Source organism: Cheilinus undulatus, linkage group 6 (assembly GCF_018320785.1).
Source record: "Cheilinus undulatus linkage group 6, ASM1832078v1, whole genome shotgun sequence".
Lineage (NCBI taxonomy): Eukaryota > Metazoa > Chordata > Actinopteri > Labriformes > Labridae > Cheilinus > Cheilinus undulatus.
The window spans coordinates 45,496,754-45,516,967 of NC_054870.1; the positions used below are offsets into that span (position 1 = coordinate 45,496,754).

At 38.8% G+C, this 20,214-nt stretch overlaps 1 protein-coding gene across 1 annotated transcript in view; it reads right to left on the reverse strand.

The window, feature by feature from the left end:
• The window catches only part of eys (eyes shut homolog), a 425,152-nt gene that overhangs the window by 169,553 nt on the left and 235,385 nt on the right, over positions 1-20,214 (reverse strand). Inside the window, exons 29-34 of the mRNA XM_041789003.1 lie at positions 16,327-16,498; positions 15,934-16,012; positions 15,293-15,492; positions 4,842-4,966; positions 4,157-4,281; positions 2,020-2,233 (exon numbers count right to left, since the gene is read on the reverse strand). Of these exons, the coding sequence (XP_041644937.1) occupies positions 2,020-2,233; positions 4,157-4,281; positions 4,842-4,966; positions 15,293-15,492; positions 15,934-16,012; positions 16,327-16,498 (915 nt within the window). The remainder of the gene's footprint in view (positions 1-2,019; positions 2,234-4,156; positions 4,282-4,841; positions 4,967-15,292; positions 15,493-15,933; positions 16,013-16,326; positions 16,499-20,214) is intronic.

Sequence of the window (20,214 nt, forward strand, 5' to 3'; positions counted from 1 at the left end):
TTGGGGTTCAGGACAGATCTACATGCAGACTGGAGGAGGTGGGTACTAATGGACAGTCTTCTAATTAGTAGACAACCAGATCAGCACACCACACACTAACAGACTCTGTTAGTGTGTTGTCTAAGAGTCTTGCACGGTCAAATGCAACTTTAGAGTAAACAAGCCAAGTGTGGCTAGTTTTTAGCTACTGTGCCTACAGAAAGCATTCACCTCTTTTTTTGATTTTATAAATCAATCATGGTCAATATAATTTAGCTTTTTTGGTCAAAAAGAAAGCTCTTGAATGTCAAAGTGAAAACAGATTTCTACAAAGTACTGTCAATTAAATAAAAATATGTAAGGTAAAATAAGTGGCCGCATAAATATTCACCCCTATTAAGTCAGTAATTAGTAGATGAACCTCTGGGAGCAATAACAGCACTGAGTCTGTGCGGATACATCTCAATCAGGCTTGCACATCTGGACACTGCAATTTTACAACATTCTTCTTTCACAAACTTTTCTAGCCCTGCCAGGTTGCACAAGGATCAGGCATGAACAGCCCTTCTCAACTCTATATACAAATTCTCTATTGGCTTGAGGTCTGGGTTTTCGCTCGGACACTCCAGAACATTCACCTTTTTGTCTTTAAACCAATTTGTGTAGCTTTTGCTGTATTCTTCGGGTCATTGTCTTACTGTCAAATAAATCTTCTCCCAAGCTGCAGTCTTCTTTCAGCCTGAATAAGGTTGTACTCCAGGATATTGCTGCATTCATTTTACCCCCTACCTTTACAAGCCTTTCAGGGCAGGCGGTTGACAAGCAGCCCCACAGCATAATGATTGTCTGATGGCCAAAAAAGCATCATTTGGTCTCATCAGATCAAAGAACTTTCTTCCACTTAACCATGGAGTCTCCCACATGCCTGTTGGCAAACAATTTCTTCAACAGTGGCTTTCTCTTTGCCACTCTCCAAAAAAGCTTTGACTGGTGAAGAACCCAGGCGAAAGTTGTTGTATGCAGAGTCTCTCTCATATCAGCTGCTGAAGCTTGTAACTCCTTCAGAGTAGTCATAGGGTCTTGGTTGCCTCTCTCACTAGTCTACTTCTTGCACGGTCACTCAGTTTGCGAGGACGGCCTGATCTAAGCAGGTTTACACATATGCCATATTCCTTCCATTTCATGATGCTGGATTTGTTTTTTATCCATCCTCTGACTTAGACTTTTCAATAACCTTTTCTCTGAGTTGCTTGGAGTGTTCTTTTGTCTTCATGGTGTAATGGTAGCTGGGAATACTAATTAACCTGTGACTGGATCATCCAGACACAGGTATCTTTATACTACAATCACTTGAGACATATTCACTGCACTCAGGTGATCCCCATTTCACTACATGTGAGACTATTAGCACTAATTGGCTGGACCTCTGGGAAATTAGGCCAGTCATTTTAAAAGGGGGTTAATATTTATGCAGTCATTTATTTTAACTCACCTATTTTTGTGCAATTGGACAAGATCATCTTTACAACCATCTGATAAATGGGCCACAGTATTACAATTGTCAGAACAGAGGTCTCAGGCTGAAAATCTGAACGATTGTCTTGTGTAAGACTATAATTCTTTAGAAAGAAGCAGCAAATATACTTTCTTCATTTCAGTCGTTAGTATGGCACTGTTAACATTCTCTTAAAACTCTGCTTTACACGAATGCACTCTTGCAGTAATTATCTAAGATTTTTTAAAATTAATTTGTCTATATATTCACATATTCAAGCAAATTGTCAGTTCCTGGCAGCTCTACTAAGCCGTCGTTACTGTCTGGGACTTCCAATAGATGGTCATTAACATGGTTTCCACAGCTATTAATAGTTCTTACTAACAAAATCTCACTTTTCATGCAGTGATAGCTGTTCAAGCTGTCAGAATATGTAGTGAAGTAAAAAGAAAGTTTCCATCTAAAATGTGGAGGAGGAAAAGTAACAAAAAAAGTGGACATACTGTGCTGCGTATTACGACATGACTTTACAGCGTGTTGTGTACCTGCAGATTGCTCAGCTGTCTGTGCCGGGCTGAGTGTTGGCGTTGGCGCTCTCGGTGTGGGGCCGCGAGTGATGTTCTTGAGCATGGGTGTCAAGGGAACAGCGTGTGTAGCGGGAGGGAGGCAGCTGACCTTGTTGATGCCATCTACACAGGAAAACGCTTCTGGACACGGATTCAACAGGCAATCGTCATAGTTGTGCTCGCAGTTCCTGCCCTGTGTGCGCAAGACAAACAAGCTTCAGATGTGGGGAGTAATTCTGAAATGAAATGCTAAGCAGGATTAAATGTTAACAGCTTGAATAAATGAGTTTATTTTAAGTAGGGAAAATTGTATTACATAATAAATATACAGAGACAAGTGATAGAGGATGGTATCTGGTCATTTTAACTTTATATTTGTGACATAAAAGTCTAAAACAGGTAGCCTTGTTTTTGGAGATGTCAATTTGGTGATACATTTTTGCCAAGCACAAAAAGGCTGACAAGATATCTTTACTTAAAAAAAGATACTCAAAACACCAGTAAAACATACAGATGAGGACAAAATCCTTAGCCCCCTTGTGAAGATTTCAATTTCTCCAAAGGATTTCCAAGTGCTGTTCAACAGATAATGAATTTAAAAAAAAACAGCTTTTCCAATCATCCTCATTTTATTTTGGATGCTTAAATTTTCTTTTACTTGCACACAGAGACAAAATTATTTCACACACCATAAAACTATCAGGGTCTAAATAATGATCCCTCATGATGCTAATGCTCAGTTGTGTCTCTTTTTTGCTGGATAACAGCCTGCAGTTGTTGTAATTTTCATCAAGTTTCAGTCTCGTCCCCTGAGAAATCTCAGCTGGGTCTTCTTTGGCGAATCTCTCAAGCTCCTCCAGGTTTGATGGTCTTCTGGCATGGACCTCTGTCTTCAGTTCACCCCACAGCTTTTCAATGGGATTCAAGTCAGGGATTTGTTCAGGCCAGTCAGTAACGTTCACTTTGGTCATCTGAAGGTAGGCCTTCACCAGGAGTGTTCCTGGTTCCTTCCACTTTCATGAGATTCCCAGTTGCACTGAAGCATTCCCACAGCATAGTACTCCCACCGCTGTTTAACACTGTGGTGACGGTGTTATCTACCTCTCCCTTCTTTCTCCAAACATAAGCAACGGCTCAACAAAAAGGAAAATAAGAAAATAAGAAAATACAAGTAGACAAAAAAAATGCACGTCCTTAGGTATACAAGTACAGCGATAACATCAGAGAAAACAATGAGATTGCATGGATTGTAATGAATCATTTATAATAAATAATCCATATTAAAATAATAACTGATAGTGAAACATAAAAGAAGAATCTGCTTTCTTGTGTTTTCTCAGTTAAATGAAAAGCTGTACTCCATAATTTAAAATAAAATTATTTTACATACAATAAAGTTTCATATATGTATAGATATTCTTTCATTTTGAATTTATATATATATATATAATATTAATTTGATTGTTTGCGCTTTATATTCTGAAAACTTGCACAATCCTTGTCTACCATATTGAATGACGTAGCAGACTTGCCTCTGGCAACATGGCGGCAACATCGGCGTTTGGCCAGCCAGCCAATCTCCTGTCGCATATTATGTCTGTGCAAAGTGATACTTCTGGATACTATTGGATCACAAATAGATGTTATGTAATCACTGTGCCTGTTAGTCTGAAAACTCATGTATTTTTCTTGTCTACTTGTTCTTTCTTATGTGGTGGACTTGCCTACATTAATATGGCGGCGATGCACAAAGAAAACAACGAAGTCCAAGTAACTTCCAGTACAAGAAGACGAGATATGTCCTCGTCTGACTTCTGGTGTGAAGTGGAGGTCCAGATCCCTCCCAAATAATTGGGGAAAAACTGACATTTTCAAAGAGGGCTAAAAATTTGTTCTCATCTGTCATTATAATAATAATAACATTTCACATTTTTAGAAGCTCCTTTTAAATCAACAATCACAAATGATGATCACAATAAAAACGTTATAGCGTTAAAAAAGGGCTATTAATACTTCAGCTGATAACAGATGAATTAACAGATGAACACACAGGAGGATAAAGGTCAATAAAAAAATAAAAATAGACAGCCATGAGGAATAAGGTGGGGAGCCTCACCACAAATCCAGGACGACAGAAACAGGTGTAGCCGTAGCCCGGATCATTCTGAATGCAGATCCCCTGGTTGCAGGGCTGAGGGAGGCACTCATTAATGTCATCCTCACAGTGAAGGCCTGTCCAACCTGCCAGGAACAAAAGCCCACAGAGTGCCGTGGTGAGCCCCGGCTCTCCCACTTCCACCCTCTGAAGTGAATATCAATCAGATTCTCCTACATTGATTTGCTTCTTTTTGGGTTCACACACATACAAAGACAAGAAAAGGCTTTCACTAAAGAGTAAGATGCCACATACATTTTAATGAGCTCTGCTTGTATCGTCTTTTTTAGTACTGTATGACTACAAATTTGTCCCTGGAGGAAAAGTGGATGGCTCTTGAATGAAGGTATGCAGGCATTATGGCAACCTTTAGTGACACTTAAAACGGCCTCCTTCAATCCAATATGAGTATTAACATGGTTTACACATGGTGAGCTACATTCTAGCACATCTAGGGCAAAGTAAATGCATGGAGCATTGTTCACATATAACATCTCACCATCAAGGCTGCGTCCCAGACATCTCGTTCATGAATCACAAAGGCACAAAGCTTTTTTTTAATGCGTCTCAGAAAGAAAAACAAAGTGCCTTGGCTGCCTCGTTTCAAATCAAGCTGAGAGACTCGCAGGATGTCTGAGTGACTCACCTGACCTGCAGTGGCAGACGTAGCTATTAATAAGATCTTGGCAAATGGCTCCATTGTGGCAGGGCGCTGAGCAGCATTCGTTAACATCCACTTCACAGAAGTCCCCGGTGAAACCTGGTGGACAGCTAAGAAAACACATCATACTTAAAGGCGGCGTGGCTGTCTTACAGCGCTGTCACTGCTCTGACACGACAGACCTATTAGAAAGACCGCCTTTTATTGTTTATCAAGAAATGCTGTGCATTTTTTTTAATGTCAGATCTGGCATCTTGTGTCAAAGTATAAAGAAGAATAGATTTTTTATTTGGCACAACAGTAGATCAGAAATGCTGTCGATAATCACAGACTGGATTTAAGTAGAAATGCTGAACAGAGAAGGGCTCATTTATGCACCAAATCACATGAGCCTTTTTGCCCACATATTTAATGCATCTTTTCCTTGAGCTGATCTCATAAAAGCCAAATGAAAATCAAGCAGTGATGCAGCCATGACGCAGGAGAGAGACTTTCATAGAACTGTTGCTTTTGTTAGAAATCAAGCCTAAATCTGGTGAAGGTGCATTCAGTCACTATCCTCTGGAACAAACTGCCTGCTGACTTGAGATCTGTTGAAATACTTCACGGCCATAAAACATTACATTCCTCTCAAGCCTTCGCCAGCTAGTTTATCCTTGTATGCAGAATTGTTCATGGATTTTAATGTGCTCCTTGAGAACCCAACTTTAGTATGCAAAATGCTCAGATCAGTGCAAGGTCCAGTCTCATCAGTTATTATGCCTGGATTTGTTGTTTTTCTTGACTCTTTGTTTCTGTCTTTTGTTTATCTTCTGTAAAGCACATGCCAAATTCCCCCCAAAATTGGGGCACTGTAAAATGCAAATTAAAAACAGAATGCAATCATTTGCAAATCTCATAAACTCATATTTCATTCATGATAGAACATACATACCAGATGTTAAAACTGAGACATTTCAAGGTTTCAATCTGATGGCAGCAATGCAGCTCAAAAAGTAGGGACAGGGCAACAAATGCTGGAAAAGTAAGTGATACTAATCAAGGTTATTATAGTAAACTAAAACTAACTAAATAACTAAAACTAAGATTAAAAAATCATTTTAATTAGCTGAAAATAAATCAAAACTAAGCTTCACTGAAAAACAAAAACTAACTAAAACTGTATAAATCGCTGATAAAACTAACTAAATTAAAATAAAAATACAGAGAAAACATCCTTAGTTTTAGTCTTTGACACAACCATACTGACCTGCACCTACACCACAGTCTGGGGAGTGTAAAATTGCCTGAATTAATTGGATAAGACTTCATACAGTGGCAATTTTATGTCTGGAGTTGTATTCAAATGTCATCTTTAAATAAATATAATGAAAAGTGAAGAGAAGCCTGTTTTAATATGTTCTTGAAAAGATATGATGTTCCCTCAGCCCTGACATGTATCGGAAAAAAACTAAAACTAACACTAAAACTAACAAAAATGAAACTGAAGCATTTTTTGCAAAATAAAAAAATTAAACTCAACTAACAAACCAGCAGAAAAACTAATTAAAACTAAACTGAAATTGAAAAAAGAAAGCGAAAACAAAATAAAAATAAAACTATTAAAAAATCCAAAACTATTATAACCTTGGTACTAATGAAAAACGCCTGGAGGAGCATTTTGCAACTGAACAGGTTAATGGGCTACAGGTCAGTCACATGACCGGGTATAAAAGAAGCAGCCGAATGAGTCTCTTCAAAGTAAGGATGGGGAGAGGTTCACCATTCTGCTGAAAACTGAGCTGCTGAAAAAAATGCATAAAAATGTTTCTCAGCCTAAAAATGTGAAGACTTTAAATTTACTATTATCTACAGAACATAAAATCATCAAAAGATTGAGAGAAATCTCTGCGTACAAAGGCGAAGGCTGAAGGTCAATATTAGATGCTAAGGATCTCAGGTGGCACTGCATTAAACACAGGCATGATGCTGCACTGGAAATCCCTGCATGGGCTCAGGAATGCTTCCAGAAATCACTGTCTGTCAACACAGTTCATCATGCCACCCACAAATGAGAGTTAAAGCTGTATTAGCAGAGAAGAAGCCATGTGTGAACACAATCCAGAAATATTGCCATCTTCTCTAAGCCAAAGCTCATTTAAAATGGACTGAGGCAAATTGTAAAACTGTTCTATGGTCAGATGAATCAAATTTGATATTCTTTTTGGAAACTATGGAATCCATGTCCTGTGGACTTAAGAGGAGAGGGACCATTCATCTTGTTATCAGAGTAAAAATCAAAACCCTGCATCACTGATGGTATGTTGTTGCATTAGTGCCTATGGCATGGGCAGCTTACACATCTGGGAAGGACCTACCAGTGCCAAAAAGTATAGAGGGGTTTTAGAGCAGTATATGCTCCCATTCAAGGATTTTTCAGCAAGACAATGCTAAACCGCTCACTACATCCATCACAACAGCATGACTTCACAGTAGAAGAGTCCAGGTACTGAACTGACCTGCCTGCAGTCCAGACCTTTCACCAGTAGAAAACATTTGGAGCATCATAAATACAGCAAAGAAGACCCAGGACTGTTGTGCAGCTAGAATCCTACATCAGACAAGAATGGGACAACATTCCTCTCCTAAACTCCAACAACTGGTCCCTTACTTCCCAGACGTTTACAGACTGTTGTTCAAAGACATGGTACAATGGTAAACATTGCACTGTCTCTGCTGCCATCAAATTCAAAAAGAGCTAACATTGTCTCAGTTTCAACATCTGTTATGCTGTTTAAGTTCTACTGTGAATATAATACGAGTTCATGAGATTTGCAATCCATTGCGTTTTTTATTTACATTTACACAGCACCCCAACTTTTTGGGGACCTTTAGCCCTGCTCGACAAAAACTATTCCAACACGACAAATTGTACTAATGAAATCCCTGCTAAAAACTCCAGTCAAGTTTTCAAATCAAAAACTTTTAACCCGAGTCTTCATATAATTTACAACCTCATTTGATGGGAAGTAAAAACAGAATAGACTGATTCAGCAGTGCTTTAAATCTACAGGTAAATCGAGGGAACATATTTAGTTTTGGTGATGGCTTTCTGTAATGTGTTCAGGATAAACTAAACCTTTGGCAAAGAGAGGCACTGTTCAATTCTGCAGATGTCACCCCCACTGGCTTTACATTTTGTAGAAGAGCAGTCATTTTCCAGATGGACAATGAGCCCGATCATGCAGCAAAGCTACCCGGGGCCAAGGAAGAGCAAGGTCTGCTGGCTTGCATGGATTTCCCATACAGATTCAGCAGACCTGCAAACCTTCTGAACATCTTTGGGAGTATTTGACATCAGAAAAAAGTGACACAAAAACTGAACCATGCCAGAAAAGAGAGATTATTTTATGTTTAAAAAAAAAAAAACAAACTTGTGGAACATTTTGCTATCAGACCTCTGTTGCTGACTGCAAATACGGTTGATTTGATCATGCACTGCTACAATTTCAGGAGTGTTTCAAGTATTACCTCTTGGACAGCCGGCATAACAAGAGAGAAGATAGAAGTAGGTGCAAGATTGAATGTGTACCACTTCACACATGGCATGCAGATAAAACAACACTCTGTTTTTTATGTATTGTAGATGTGGGCTGGCCAAGAAACCATTGCATGACTGATTTTACATTTTAGGCTATTAGTCAGAGTCCTAGCTTGACCAAACCCTCCCCATTCAAGTGGAAAAATGTGTGGATGTAGAAAACATGCCTGCTTTTTAAAATGAAAATCTAATAATGTGATTTTATTTTTCAGGACAGTGATGTAAATTACAAATAACAGGGCAGTCATCTGTGGAAAAACACAAAATTGGAACATGAAAATAAAAAAAAGAACTTTAACTGAGAGCTACATGGACAGATGCTGGACTTTATGTCCATAAGGTTTGATCTCCCACTCTCTTACCCCCTTCACAGTAGACAGTGAGGTATAAAACAGATGCCATGCATCCATATACAGTATTTTACACCACCTAAAAGAATTTCCTGTGATAAAGAGTACTTTCTGCATGTTTTCTCATCATCTCCACTGTTTTATTTCATTATCTTAGAATAAAGTGACAGTTTTCCTATCATGATTGGAAGATTTCAGCTATTTCTTAAAATCTCAGCTTACTGTCATTGTGGTGTTATTGTCTCAGGATAACAAAGCTTGTTTTCTTTGATAACAGGATAAATTTCTGGTTATCTACAATACAAAACAGTAGGCTGGTAACCGTGATGGAACACACAGTGACGTGCCATGCTGGCATTGCCTAAACTAATGAGGTAAGTTCAGCTCGTTTCTGTTAGTTTTGAACTTTTGCAACTCTGGGGATGTGAGATGAAGCAGTCCAGATCCTAAGGAACGACCAGAAATGATTTGTCAATCCTGTGGTGCACAGTCAAGCTCTATACATCTTTTTTTCAGGACAACCTGGGCTTTAAGAATATATCTTCTACAGTAATGTCACTTGAATTATGAAAAAGTTCTAAGACTCTAAATACAAAATTAAAAAACAAATCGGGATTTGAAACACAAAGATTTTCATTGATAACACACGGTGAGGAATAGTGACAAGGCATATTCTTTGCACAGACTTGTTCTCCCATCTCTTGGGGACAAAAAAGTGAAAAAATAAACATTCTGTGACTAACGGTTTTCAAAATATATACATGCATACAAAAAAAGTCTATGCGCTTTTTTGCAGTTAGTTTCATTTGTGCCGTTCCCTTAAGCAGTAGAGAAGCAACTGGTTGACCACAACTCCCACAATGCTTTGCATCTAAATGTTGCCCACTGAGGACAGCCAAGGTACATAATCTAAAATAGATTAAAAATGGACAAAAAGACACTTATTATCGGATCTAAAGCCCTGGATTTCATATTTAAAAACGCTGAAAAATCACAGAAGTTCCGGGCTCGCTAGAATGGCGTCCTTAAAAGCTATGGAGACATCGACGGTAGCAAACAAACGACAAAATGGTGAGCTTTCAGAAGAAACAATGTGTAAGTGTCAATGACATATGGTTCAAAAGTTATTAATGTTTTTCTAAAATGTGTCACTTCTTGTTGTATATGACAACCTTGTCATCTGAGACCCCAGGAAGTCAGCCAAGTTCTGGGCTCACTAGAAAATGTTCTGTAAGAGCTACGAATGCATGAGGAACAAATATAGAAAGGCATAACACAGAACTTTCACAGGAAAAAACAAGTTAATGCCTATGACCTACGGTTCAAAAGTTACCAAGCAATTTACAAAGGGGTCCATGCTGCTGGAGCTCTAAGGGTTAAAGGATGGCTTTAATACTACTGTGGTGTGTTATATCAACTACAGTGCATTCAGAAAGTATAAAATAAAAAAACAATAAATAATAAATAAAATAAAAAAACAACTGACAATAAGAAAATCAATTTAAAAAAATATATAAAAGCACACTGGAACTATAAAAAAAACTAAGCTGTGCTTAATCACAGCCTCATGATGTGATAAACCTAAGTTAGTTGTTTTTATCAATTTTCAGCACTAGTCTTAACATAAGGCAATGTACCTGACGTATGTTGTTGGACAGATAAAATTATCTCTGCATATGGAAAATGACAGCCAGCGTCCCTAAACAGTCATTGAACATTTCTGAGAGATGTAATCTATCATGGTGAGAACGCTGTTGACACCAAACAGCTGGTAAAACCCTCTGCTCCTCTTCATCCTCTGAGTTATCCCACCTTTCAAAACAATACACCATGGCAACTGTATTGTATGGAGGACTACTCCTACTAGGAGTTTAAGATACAGTATAAGTTATAACGTAAGCCTACGGTGGATTTTTCTTACAAGACTCTTAACATTAGTGGATGCAGGAACGGTAAGTAAGACTCCATGTGAGAGAACGCTGGTACAGTCCTGTCCTGATCTTTGCTCTCATACCTGTGACACTGCCTTATATACAATATAGGGGATCCAGTTGTAAAGTCTTCCTGGTCTTATATGCATACCGACTTACACACTTACACGCATGATGGTCCCAATCAGTCAAAGATTGTACTTACAGTGAGTCTTTACAGTGGAAAATACAAATACAAGCTTCTTGGCAGTAACTAGCCTTATCTGATGCCTACCCCACTGCTAGGATTGCAGAGACAAACAAAAGGCATGTATAAATGAGGAATCTTCTTCCCGATTGTCCTGTCTACTTTTGTAGCAAGCTTTGTTTTCCTACTTGCAGAAATTGCTTCACATTAGGAGTTTACCCTACAGCCACACAGTCAAAGGTTATATGAAACCACTTAGAAAATAGCCTGGTTTCTGAGTTCAAGTAAGGAGACATACAACAGGCTTTATCACAATATATTTTATGGAATTTCTAAATTCAGCAATAGAATTCCTTTTTGTGAAAAGTGCATATAATCATGCAGATCAGCAGGGCACTAAAGGGCTTTGTTGTGTGAAGTTTGACTTTGAACTCATCCATATGTACTTGTAAATGCACACCATGCACTGAATTGTCTTCCTGTGTAATGCATAAATTACCCTGTAATAAAGAAAACCGAGCGAGAACCGTGCTGAGGCAGTACACAGCCCAGTTCATCAATTTGTTCCACTGTAAAGAGCACTAACCTATTTGGAGTGGTAGCAGTCTGGGATACATTAAATCATGACACCGAGCATACAGCAGCACATCAGCACAAGGTTAGACTATGTAATTAACAGTGAGGCATCCAGGGAGCTGCTGTGTCAAATCTGCACACTTTTACTACGTACACCTTGTATTCAGAAACACTTCATCACTCAGGGGAGAGCGTGTCAGCAATTAAAATGTAATGATTCACCTGCAACCAACACAGAGGAGCTGCAGCTGTATCTGATTACACACAAACTGTTTACTGTAGCTCCTTTCTTCTGAGACAAGATGTATTTCAGATAGAGACGGGATAAATTCCTCTGACGCTGTCAGAACACGAGTGATTTTTACCAGGAGGCTGGCTGAATGACTCAGTATTACTGACACTAAGTGCATTTCAAGCATCCTAAAATGATAGGGAGCTAAAAAAAACAGTTAGGTTTCTGAAAAATAAAGTAAAATACAAAAAAAACCCAACCACACATAAAAAACGGAAATATCCCAGTGCAGTAGCACACATAGGATGTTTTAGAGGAGGGGGCCAAAAATGAGAAAAGGGCACCTGCAGTGTGGCACCTGCGTACAAAAAAATGCTATTCATTTATAGTGACATCTTATAAAAACTTTTGGGAAGATTTGACATTTTCAATCATGTGATCATACCACTAAACCACAGTTGTCCTCTGGAAGAGCACTTAAGAGTGTTGGTTGGGTTCCGTGTGTTTTAAGTTAGTAAAAGTAAAAAGGTTGGGACACACTGCCCTAGAAGGTACTTTACCAGGTTATGTCCACAAAGAGCACTTTAGAGGGCACTTGACCAAGTATTGCACACTGGGACAGCACCTTGGAAGGCCCAACAACATAACATCATTAAGAGAAAAAAAAAAAAAAATTAAAAAAGGCAAATAATTCAGAATGAGAAGTTTGTTCCCTAAGGAATGACTTGGTTTTTTAAAAAAATGAGCTAATGCATCAAAATACTTTATCTTTTTTTGAAATACTGACAAGGGGACTATTCACACAGGACTAGTACTACCTGTGGACCTCTGGTAATTTGTGGATTACCCTCTGATGTCGGTGTTTGGTGTGGTGCATTTGCATGTAAAAAGTGAAGTCTGCAATGTGCTCAAATTTACAGACATTTTTGTAGGGAAACATGGAGGTGCTGCAGCAATGGCAATAACATGAATTTTTATTTCTAAAATTCATTAAAGAAAATGTTGTGCACAACATGTTCTGCAGGTGATGTGACATTTCCTGACTAATAAAATATTTACTCCAACTCCCCTTTTACACATCAAGGTTGCAGAAGTCCCCTGTGCGCATCTACAGCTGATCAGACAGAGGAATAGAGTTTAGCATCCGTCCAATTATGTACGAGAAAGTGAGATGTCTCATGTTAAGTATGAACCTCTCCTGTTACTTTTCACAGCTTTTATGCAGTTGATGTCATTCTGCACTCTATAAATGTGGGATCATTATGCATACACAATAGAACTCCTTGCACAGATCAGCTGCTGCAAACTAACCACTGAATGCTGAATTTCAAATCTTACCAGCCCTGCAAAGTGAAAATAAATCTGTATTTAGGTTTGTTGTATGATATGTCACTGTGTTTCGCCCCCCTAAATCAAATTTCAGTCAACTAAAACATCTCTAAGTTTATAAATTTAAGCTTCAAAATCATGAAAAATTAGGCAGTAAAATCTGCTCCAGGATTGTGTGGGCGTGTCTTTGAATGAGCTGAAGCCACGCCCACTCAGGAGAAACACGATCCTCTCAGATTTAAAAAATGTTTTAATCTGAATGTTGACCTTATGATCAGAGTGCAGCTGCCTGGCTCTGTGCCAGAGAGGAGACAAAGTCTGTTTTCCAGCTGAGATCTCTGTTATGATGCTTCAAATGATCCATAGATGACTGTGGCTTATAGATTTAGCAAATTTACCTCACAGTGTACAGAAACAGCATTTACCTGGCTGTTAACTTTCAATAAAGGCAGTGACATCAGCCAACATCAGACTGTACTGAGATGAACTGCTCTGTGATTTTATATTGTAGTGTCAGAGGGGCAGGGTCATTCCCTACTAGGGGCTAATTACATAATGAGCCACATATTAGCCACGCCCACACGAAATCCAGCCAGGAAAGAGGTGCAAAACTTTCTAATAGTTTAAATCATGAATTCAGTCACATGTAGATCTCAGTGTTTTCACATGTTTACAGCAACCTTATTCTAACATATCTAGTGTGTTAAGACAAAAACTTTGGATTTCACTTGCAAAGAGAAACTGTAGGAGGAAGAGCAGATAGATGTCTACGCACATTTGGACAGTGGAGTTTAAATAAATTAAGTTAAAAAAGGCTACTTTTACACATAACCTGAAATTTACTCAGAGAAGTGCTATTTATAACCTAAATGTGTCAAACTTTGTTAACAATATCCTACTATTCTTTTAGGTCCAAAAAAGCCACACGGAAAGTTTAAAAAAACAAACAAAAAAACAAACGAACAAACAAACAAAAAAAAAAACATAATTACCACCCTAAATTACAGACATGCCAATTCACGTGGGACTAGAACTACCTGTTGACGTCTGTGTTTGCTGCACTATTGTTGGTAATTTGCCCTTGAATTTTCACTCTGCAATTCACAGACAGAATCGACTTATACAGGGTTAAAAACACAGACTTCCTGCGCGATCATCACAAATTATCGGAGGCCTCTTGGTAATACTAATCCTGTGCGAATAGGACATTAGATCATTGGTTCCCAGCATAGGGTGGCTGTACCATGGGGGGTGCCGAAGATCTAAGGGGGTGTGCGAGGCTTTGTGTTCTCTGAGGCTGCCAAATTAATTTGTAAATACTGACTAAAACCATGATAAAGCAGTTTTTAAGTAGGTTATGCAAGGGTATTTTGATAAGAAAAACATGCACAGGCCTTTTTTGAAGACTTTATCAGTGAAACAAATAAAATCTTTGTTGATTTTGGACCACAATGTGTCACTTTCTCTTCTCTCTTGAGTCCTGGGGGGGGGGCTCTGCTTTTCTTAGGTACATGTACTAATGCATTAGATCCTAATGCAATAAGTTAGTACCTCTAAAAAGACAATATTTCAAAGTTATACCTTATTATCTTACTTAACACCCTCTCTTAATACCTATCTTTTAAATTTTGTGTTTCCCTCATGACTTTAAGGTCTGTTTTATTGTTCCATGTGCTTAACATTTTCCTTTAATGATGGAAATAACAACAAAACGACATGAAGACATGGAAACAGCATGAAGGAATACTGTTCTGGCATGGTAGCAGCTGTAGACTACAAATAGTTCCCAGCAAAAGAAAAGTCAGATCAGTTTCTCCTTTGCCGTCGATGTTTACAAAACTGCTACCATAAGTTCTGCCCCCGGTTTTTTGATCCTGAAGAAGAGGCATGTACAACCACAGCATTCTTAAAAAAGTTGAATTATTTCAACTAAAATGTGTGATGTGCATAGTGACTAAAATAACTGATGCTGAGGCTGTTTCTGCACTTAGGAAGCCGAGTGCTGAAAACACTTAATTTCATTGATTTTGCAGTAAACGGGGCTCTGCCAGCTTAAAAAACTGCAGCAATGGACACAGACTGTAAATGTCCTGTGCAGGAAAAAAACATTTAAACTATGCACCTGGAATGCTCTCAGCAGGGCATTGCTGTTTCAATCAAGCCAACAGACAATGACTCCAATGAAAAATATTTTACTATCAATAATACACAAAATTATTTGCTTTAAGGGGTTTAAAAGAGGATTCCTCACCTGCATGTAAAGTTCGGTCCTTTACCGTCGATGCAGGTGGCTCCATTGAAACATAGTGACACATTAAAAGCAGCTTTTTTGCAGACGTCTATATCAGTCTCACAAGTTTTGCCGGTGTAACCATCCTGACAAAAGCATGCGTATTTATCGATGAGGTCCACACATGAGCCTCCATGTAAACAGGGGCTAGATGCACAGTCCTGTGAAAGATAGCAAAAATATAAGACCTTGCAATAAATATAAGAAATAATATGACTCATGCAAGCATAAAAAGTCTGATTTGCCTCTCAAGAGCATAAAGGGTTGTTTTAAAAGACACTTAATGAACTGTAAGTAGTTACCAGCAGATGATCAGATTGTACATTTAGCTAAATGCTCACCCAGCTCCTGTAAGCAACTCAATGTTTTATCTCCAGAGTGCAGCACAAGCCGCAGTTTAAATCAATTAGGTTTTAGACTGAGCAATTTCTTCTAATCAGGTATTTGTACAATGCTTACATGATCCTGCAAGTTCAATTGACTTCTCTTGTACAAAAATCGATGGAGTTAGCGATACCAAAGGCCACACAAAGATAACAAACTTCTCCTGCTATTGCTCTAGAACAACCTGCAGGGTTTTATCAATTATTAGGTTGACTCACATCAATGTTTGTTTCACATCTTCTGCCGCTCCATCCAGGTTCACAGAGACAGGAGAAGGAATATATTCCATCCTTGCAGCTGAGAGGAAAACACTGATTTGTGACATTTGCACTTCTGTACGAGATAAAACCTTGATGCAGGAAGCCTTTCATTGTACAGTTAATGCAGAGACATTAACACAAGATTGCCTTTTGAATGAATATTTCCCCTACAGCAAAGATAATGACTGTAATTGAGATCAATGAGACAACCTGTAAGCAAATCACTTTAGATTGCTGCTTACAACATGTAACATATGACTCCACTCTGCACTGGTGAGGACTGTAATTAGAAATAATTCCATGCTATTTCTGCATAATTTGCACTTTTAAATAACAGATGAGAATGTGTACCTCCCATGAAGACAAGGCGCTGACATGCACTCATCGATGTTGGTTTCACAGTGGAGCCCAGTGAAGCCAACAGGACACAAGCAGTGGTATCGATTAAGGGCATCAATACATCTCCCACTATTTTGGCATGGGTGGGAAACACACTCGTTGATGTCAATGTCACAGCGTGCTCCTGGGAGAAGAAGAACATCAAATAATTCATTACATATTAAACAACTGAAGAAGAGCATGTCTGATTTTGTGTTTTAGTGTGCCTTAATTTGATTTCCAGCTTCACATTGATCAATCAACCTTTTTTCATTTACAGTGCCTATAAAAAGTATTCACCTGCTTGGATGATTTCATAAATGAATTATAGCAAATATAACGCTATATTGCCAAAAGTATTCACTCACCCATCCAAATAATTGAAATCAGGTGTTCCAATCACTTCCATGGCCACAGGTGTATGAAATCAAGCACCTAGGCATGCAGACTGTTTCTACAAACATTTGTGAAAGAATGGGTCGCTCTCAGGAGCTCAGTGAATTCCAGTGTGGTACTGTGATAGGATGCCACCTGTGCAACAAGTCCAGTCGTCAAATTTCCTCGCTCCTAAATATTCCACAGTCAACTGTCAGTGGTATTAGAACAAAGTGGAAGCGATTGGGAAGGACAGCAACTCAGCCACGAAGTGGTAGACCACGTAAAATGATGGAGCGGGGTCAGTGGATGCTGAAGTGATGTTGCGCAGAGGTCGCCAGATTTCTGCAGAGTCAATCGCTACAGACCTCCAAACTTCATGTTGCCTCCAGATTAGCTCAAGAACAGTGCGTAGAGAGCTTCATGGAATGGGTTTCCATGGCCGAGCAGCTGCATCCAAGCCATACATCAGAAAGTGCAATGCAAAGCATTGGATACAGTGGTGTAAAGCACGCTGCCACTCCATCTGGCAATCTGATGGATGAGTCTGGGTTTGGCGGTTGCCAGGAGAACAGTTAAGGTACATATCAAAAAATTAGAATATCATGAAAAAGTTCAATATTTTTTTCACTCTTTTCTGAAAGTGAAACCCATATATTATATAGACTTGTTACACATGGAGTGAAATATTTCAAGCCTTTATTTCTTGAAATGTTGATGATTATGGCTTACAGATACGAAAACCCAAAATTCAGTGTCTCAAAAAATTAGAATATTACATAAGATCAATATAAAAAGGATGTTTTAAACAGAAATGTCAGGCTTTTGAAAAGTATGTTCATTTCTATGCCGTACAAATTATATCTTCATTCATTCATTCAGCGTATCTTGAATGAAGCAAAGCGAAGTGGCGCTCCAGGGACTCGCCACAGCTGGTCTGGAGCACTGGCTGTGGAAATGCTCTGATAGACTAGGGAGTGATGTGCTCCGCAGTATAATTCGTCAGCGGATTGCGGCGTGGTCACTGTGTGTGGAAATTTGAGGTAACTGTGCAGCATTGTGGTTAAACAATCTGTTTGACGGCTCTGATCGAAAACAACTAGAATCTTCAAGCAGCGATTAAATAATTAAAAAATGTCCGAAAATCAAATATAAATGACAATAAAAGGGAAAATGCTATTAATTTACCAAAGTCTATGACTCCCTGTCATCAGACTTCTTTCAGACAGCTGTAAAATTGATCAAGAAAAACATAACACATCAGAAGTAGTGGTAAAAATACATATGGCCAAAAACTGCCATAAAAACCAACATGTATTTGAGAAGCTTCAGCGAGCATATTGTCCAGAAAAGGCAGCCTCCCCAGCATGACATGTTTTCCTCTCCTCTCTTTGGAAACCTTTGATAAAATGTGATCACAGACTGACAGCCATGGTAAACATGAGCCTGCTGTGTGTAGTTAACCAGCGCTGCTTTAAAGGATTTCTTAGCCCTTCTGTAGTGCGTGTTTACCTCAAGTCACCTCTTTTCACACATACTATTCCCCCGTTACTGAAAACATACTCTGAAAAAGGGTTTGCTTTGATAAAAAAAATGATTCAGAGTAGCTTTATCTTTGCCCTGTGACTGTGTTTGATGCTTCATCAATTATTACATGTGGAATCATCCTTTCAATTCATGCTGGCATTGACTTTAATTATAAGCATCCACATAAACAGCATCTGAATCAAAGCTTTAAGCAGAAATAGTTTCTCCCACTGGGAGTTTCAGACAAGTTAAAACCTCATGATTTTACAAATACCATGTGAAAATATTTAAATGGTTCTTTAAATTTAGAAGGAATGTGGCTGATATAATTTATGAGAGAAGGACTAATGAGTAAGAACAGAAGACGTTTGTTAGACGGAATATATGAATAAAAATAGAAACATAGAAACAAAATTACTGACTGGGGGTTACATGCCTTCATGAAGAATACAACCGTCAGAAGAACAGGGGGGAGTTAAAGAGAAGGAGAAGAAAACCCTCACAGTGTTCTTGAGATATATTCAGAAGAAAAGGAGTAACATGAGTTCCAATGACCTTGACCTTTCACCTTTGACCTCCCAAATCTAATCCGTTCCCCTTGAGTCAGAGTGGGCATTGTGCAAAACTGAAAGAAAATCTCTTACAGTATTCTTGGTATAATGATAAAAAGCGAGGGTTTAACATGGTCCTCGATGTTAATTTCCCTGTGTAATAACGTTGTCTCTGCCATCTCTCTAGCTCAACAAGCCAAGAGTACCTTGGTTCCCACTTCATACCAGACACCAAAAAAAAACAAAACACCGCCATATCTCATCTTTTACGCATGTTTTCGGGTTGACAAGCACAGTGATAACATCACATTAATTTTAATGAATCAATTTATAATCCAAATTCACATATCACTGAGCACAGACATGATATGCGACGGGAGATTGGCTGGTTGGCCATGCTGATGTCGCCGTCATATTGCCAGAGGTAAGTCGGCTACGTCATTCAATACGGTAGACAAGGATTGTGCAAGTTTTCGGGATAAAAAGCGTTCATCTCAAGTGACTTCCAGTATTAGAAGACGAGATATGGCGGCACACATTCGACTTCCAGTATGAAGTGGAGCTCCTCGGCTGCATCCAGGTCCCTCTCCAACAAGCTAGCCACGCGCATGAATGGACTAACCTCTGGTCGCTTCTGGATCTGTTTGACATCTAATCACACTGTAAAGTAAAAGGCTTTGGTCTGGGCAGAAATAGCTGTAGGAGGTGTTTCTTTGTGCATTTGTTGAAAGAAATTTTTTTGTCTTATTGTCTCTGCGTATGTGTTGTTGATTAACAGTTGCTGTGTCCATCTATCCAGCACAGTGCCTTCACATACACAAACTTGTTACTGCCATTTAATTATAATCCAGTCACGGTATGGGAAAATTATTTTAGGTTGAGAGGTGGTTGAGAGGGTTAGTCATGATTTCACACCTTCTATATATTCAAATACCAATAATATAAATGATAGAATATATTACCTTAGTGCAATTAAAGGAGAAGGCAGTACGCTCCAGCAGCTGACCCCTTTAATGTGACTGGGAGGACTTAGTGAAGTGCAGCGCTGAACAAATGGAAAGTATGTCACTACTGTATATATTGTCTAACTTTACAGCTCTGACTACACTGTGCCTTATCTTTAAAGGCACAATCCTCCATACAGGCTGTCTACTGAGCCAGTGTGCTAACTCCATTTATGCTCAAAACAACAAATGCCTTCATTTCACATTTAAGACAAGGCTGGAGATTCTCTATTTAAGTCCAAGAGTTGATGGTATTCATTATTTATGCAGACTTTACGAAAATAGCAACGAGATCACAGCAGAAATGAAAGGAAGGGGAGAGTTCAAGCTGAGAAGAAATCACCAGACATCACAAGCTGTCAGAATGAGTCTCCCTCCTGCCAACAAATCACTACACAACACTG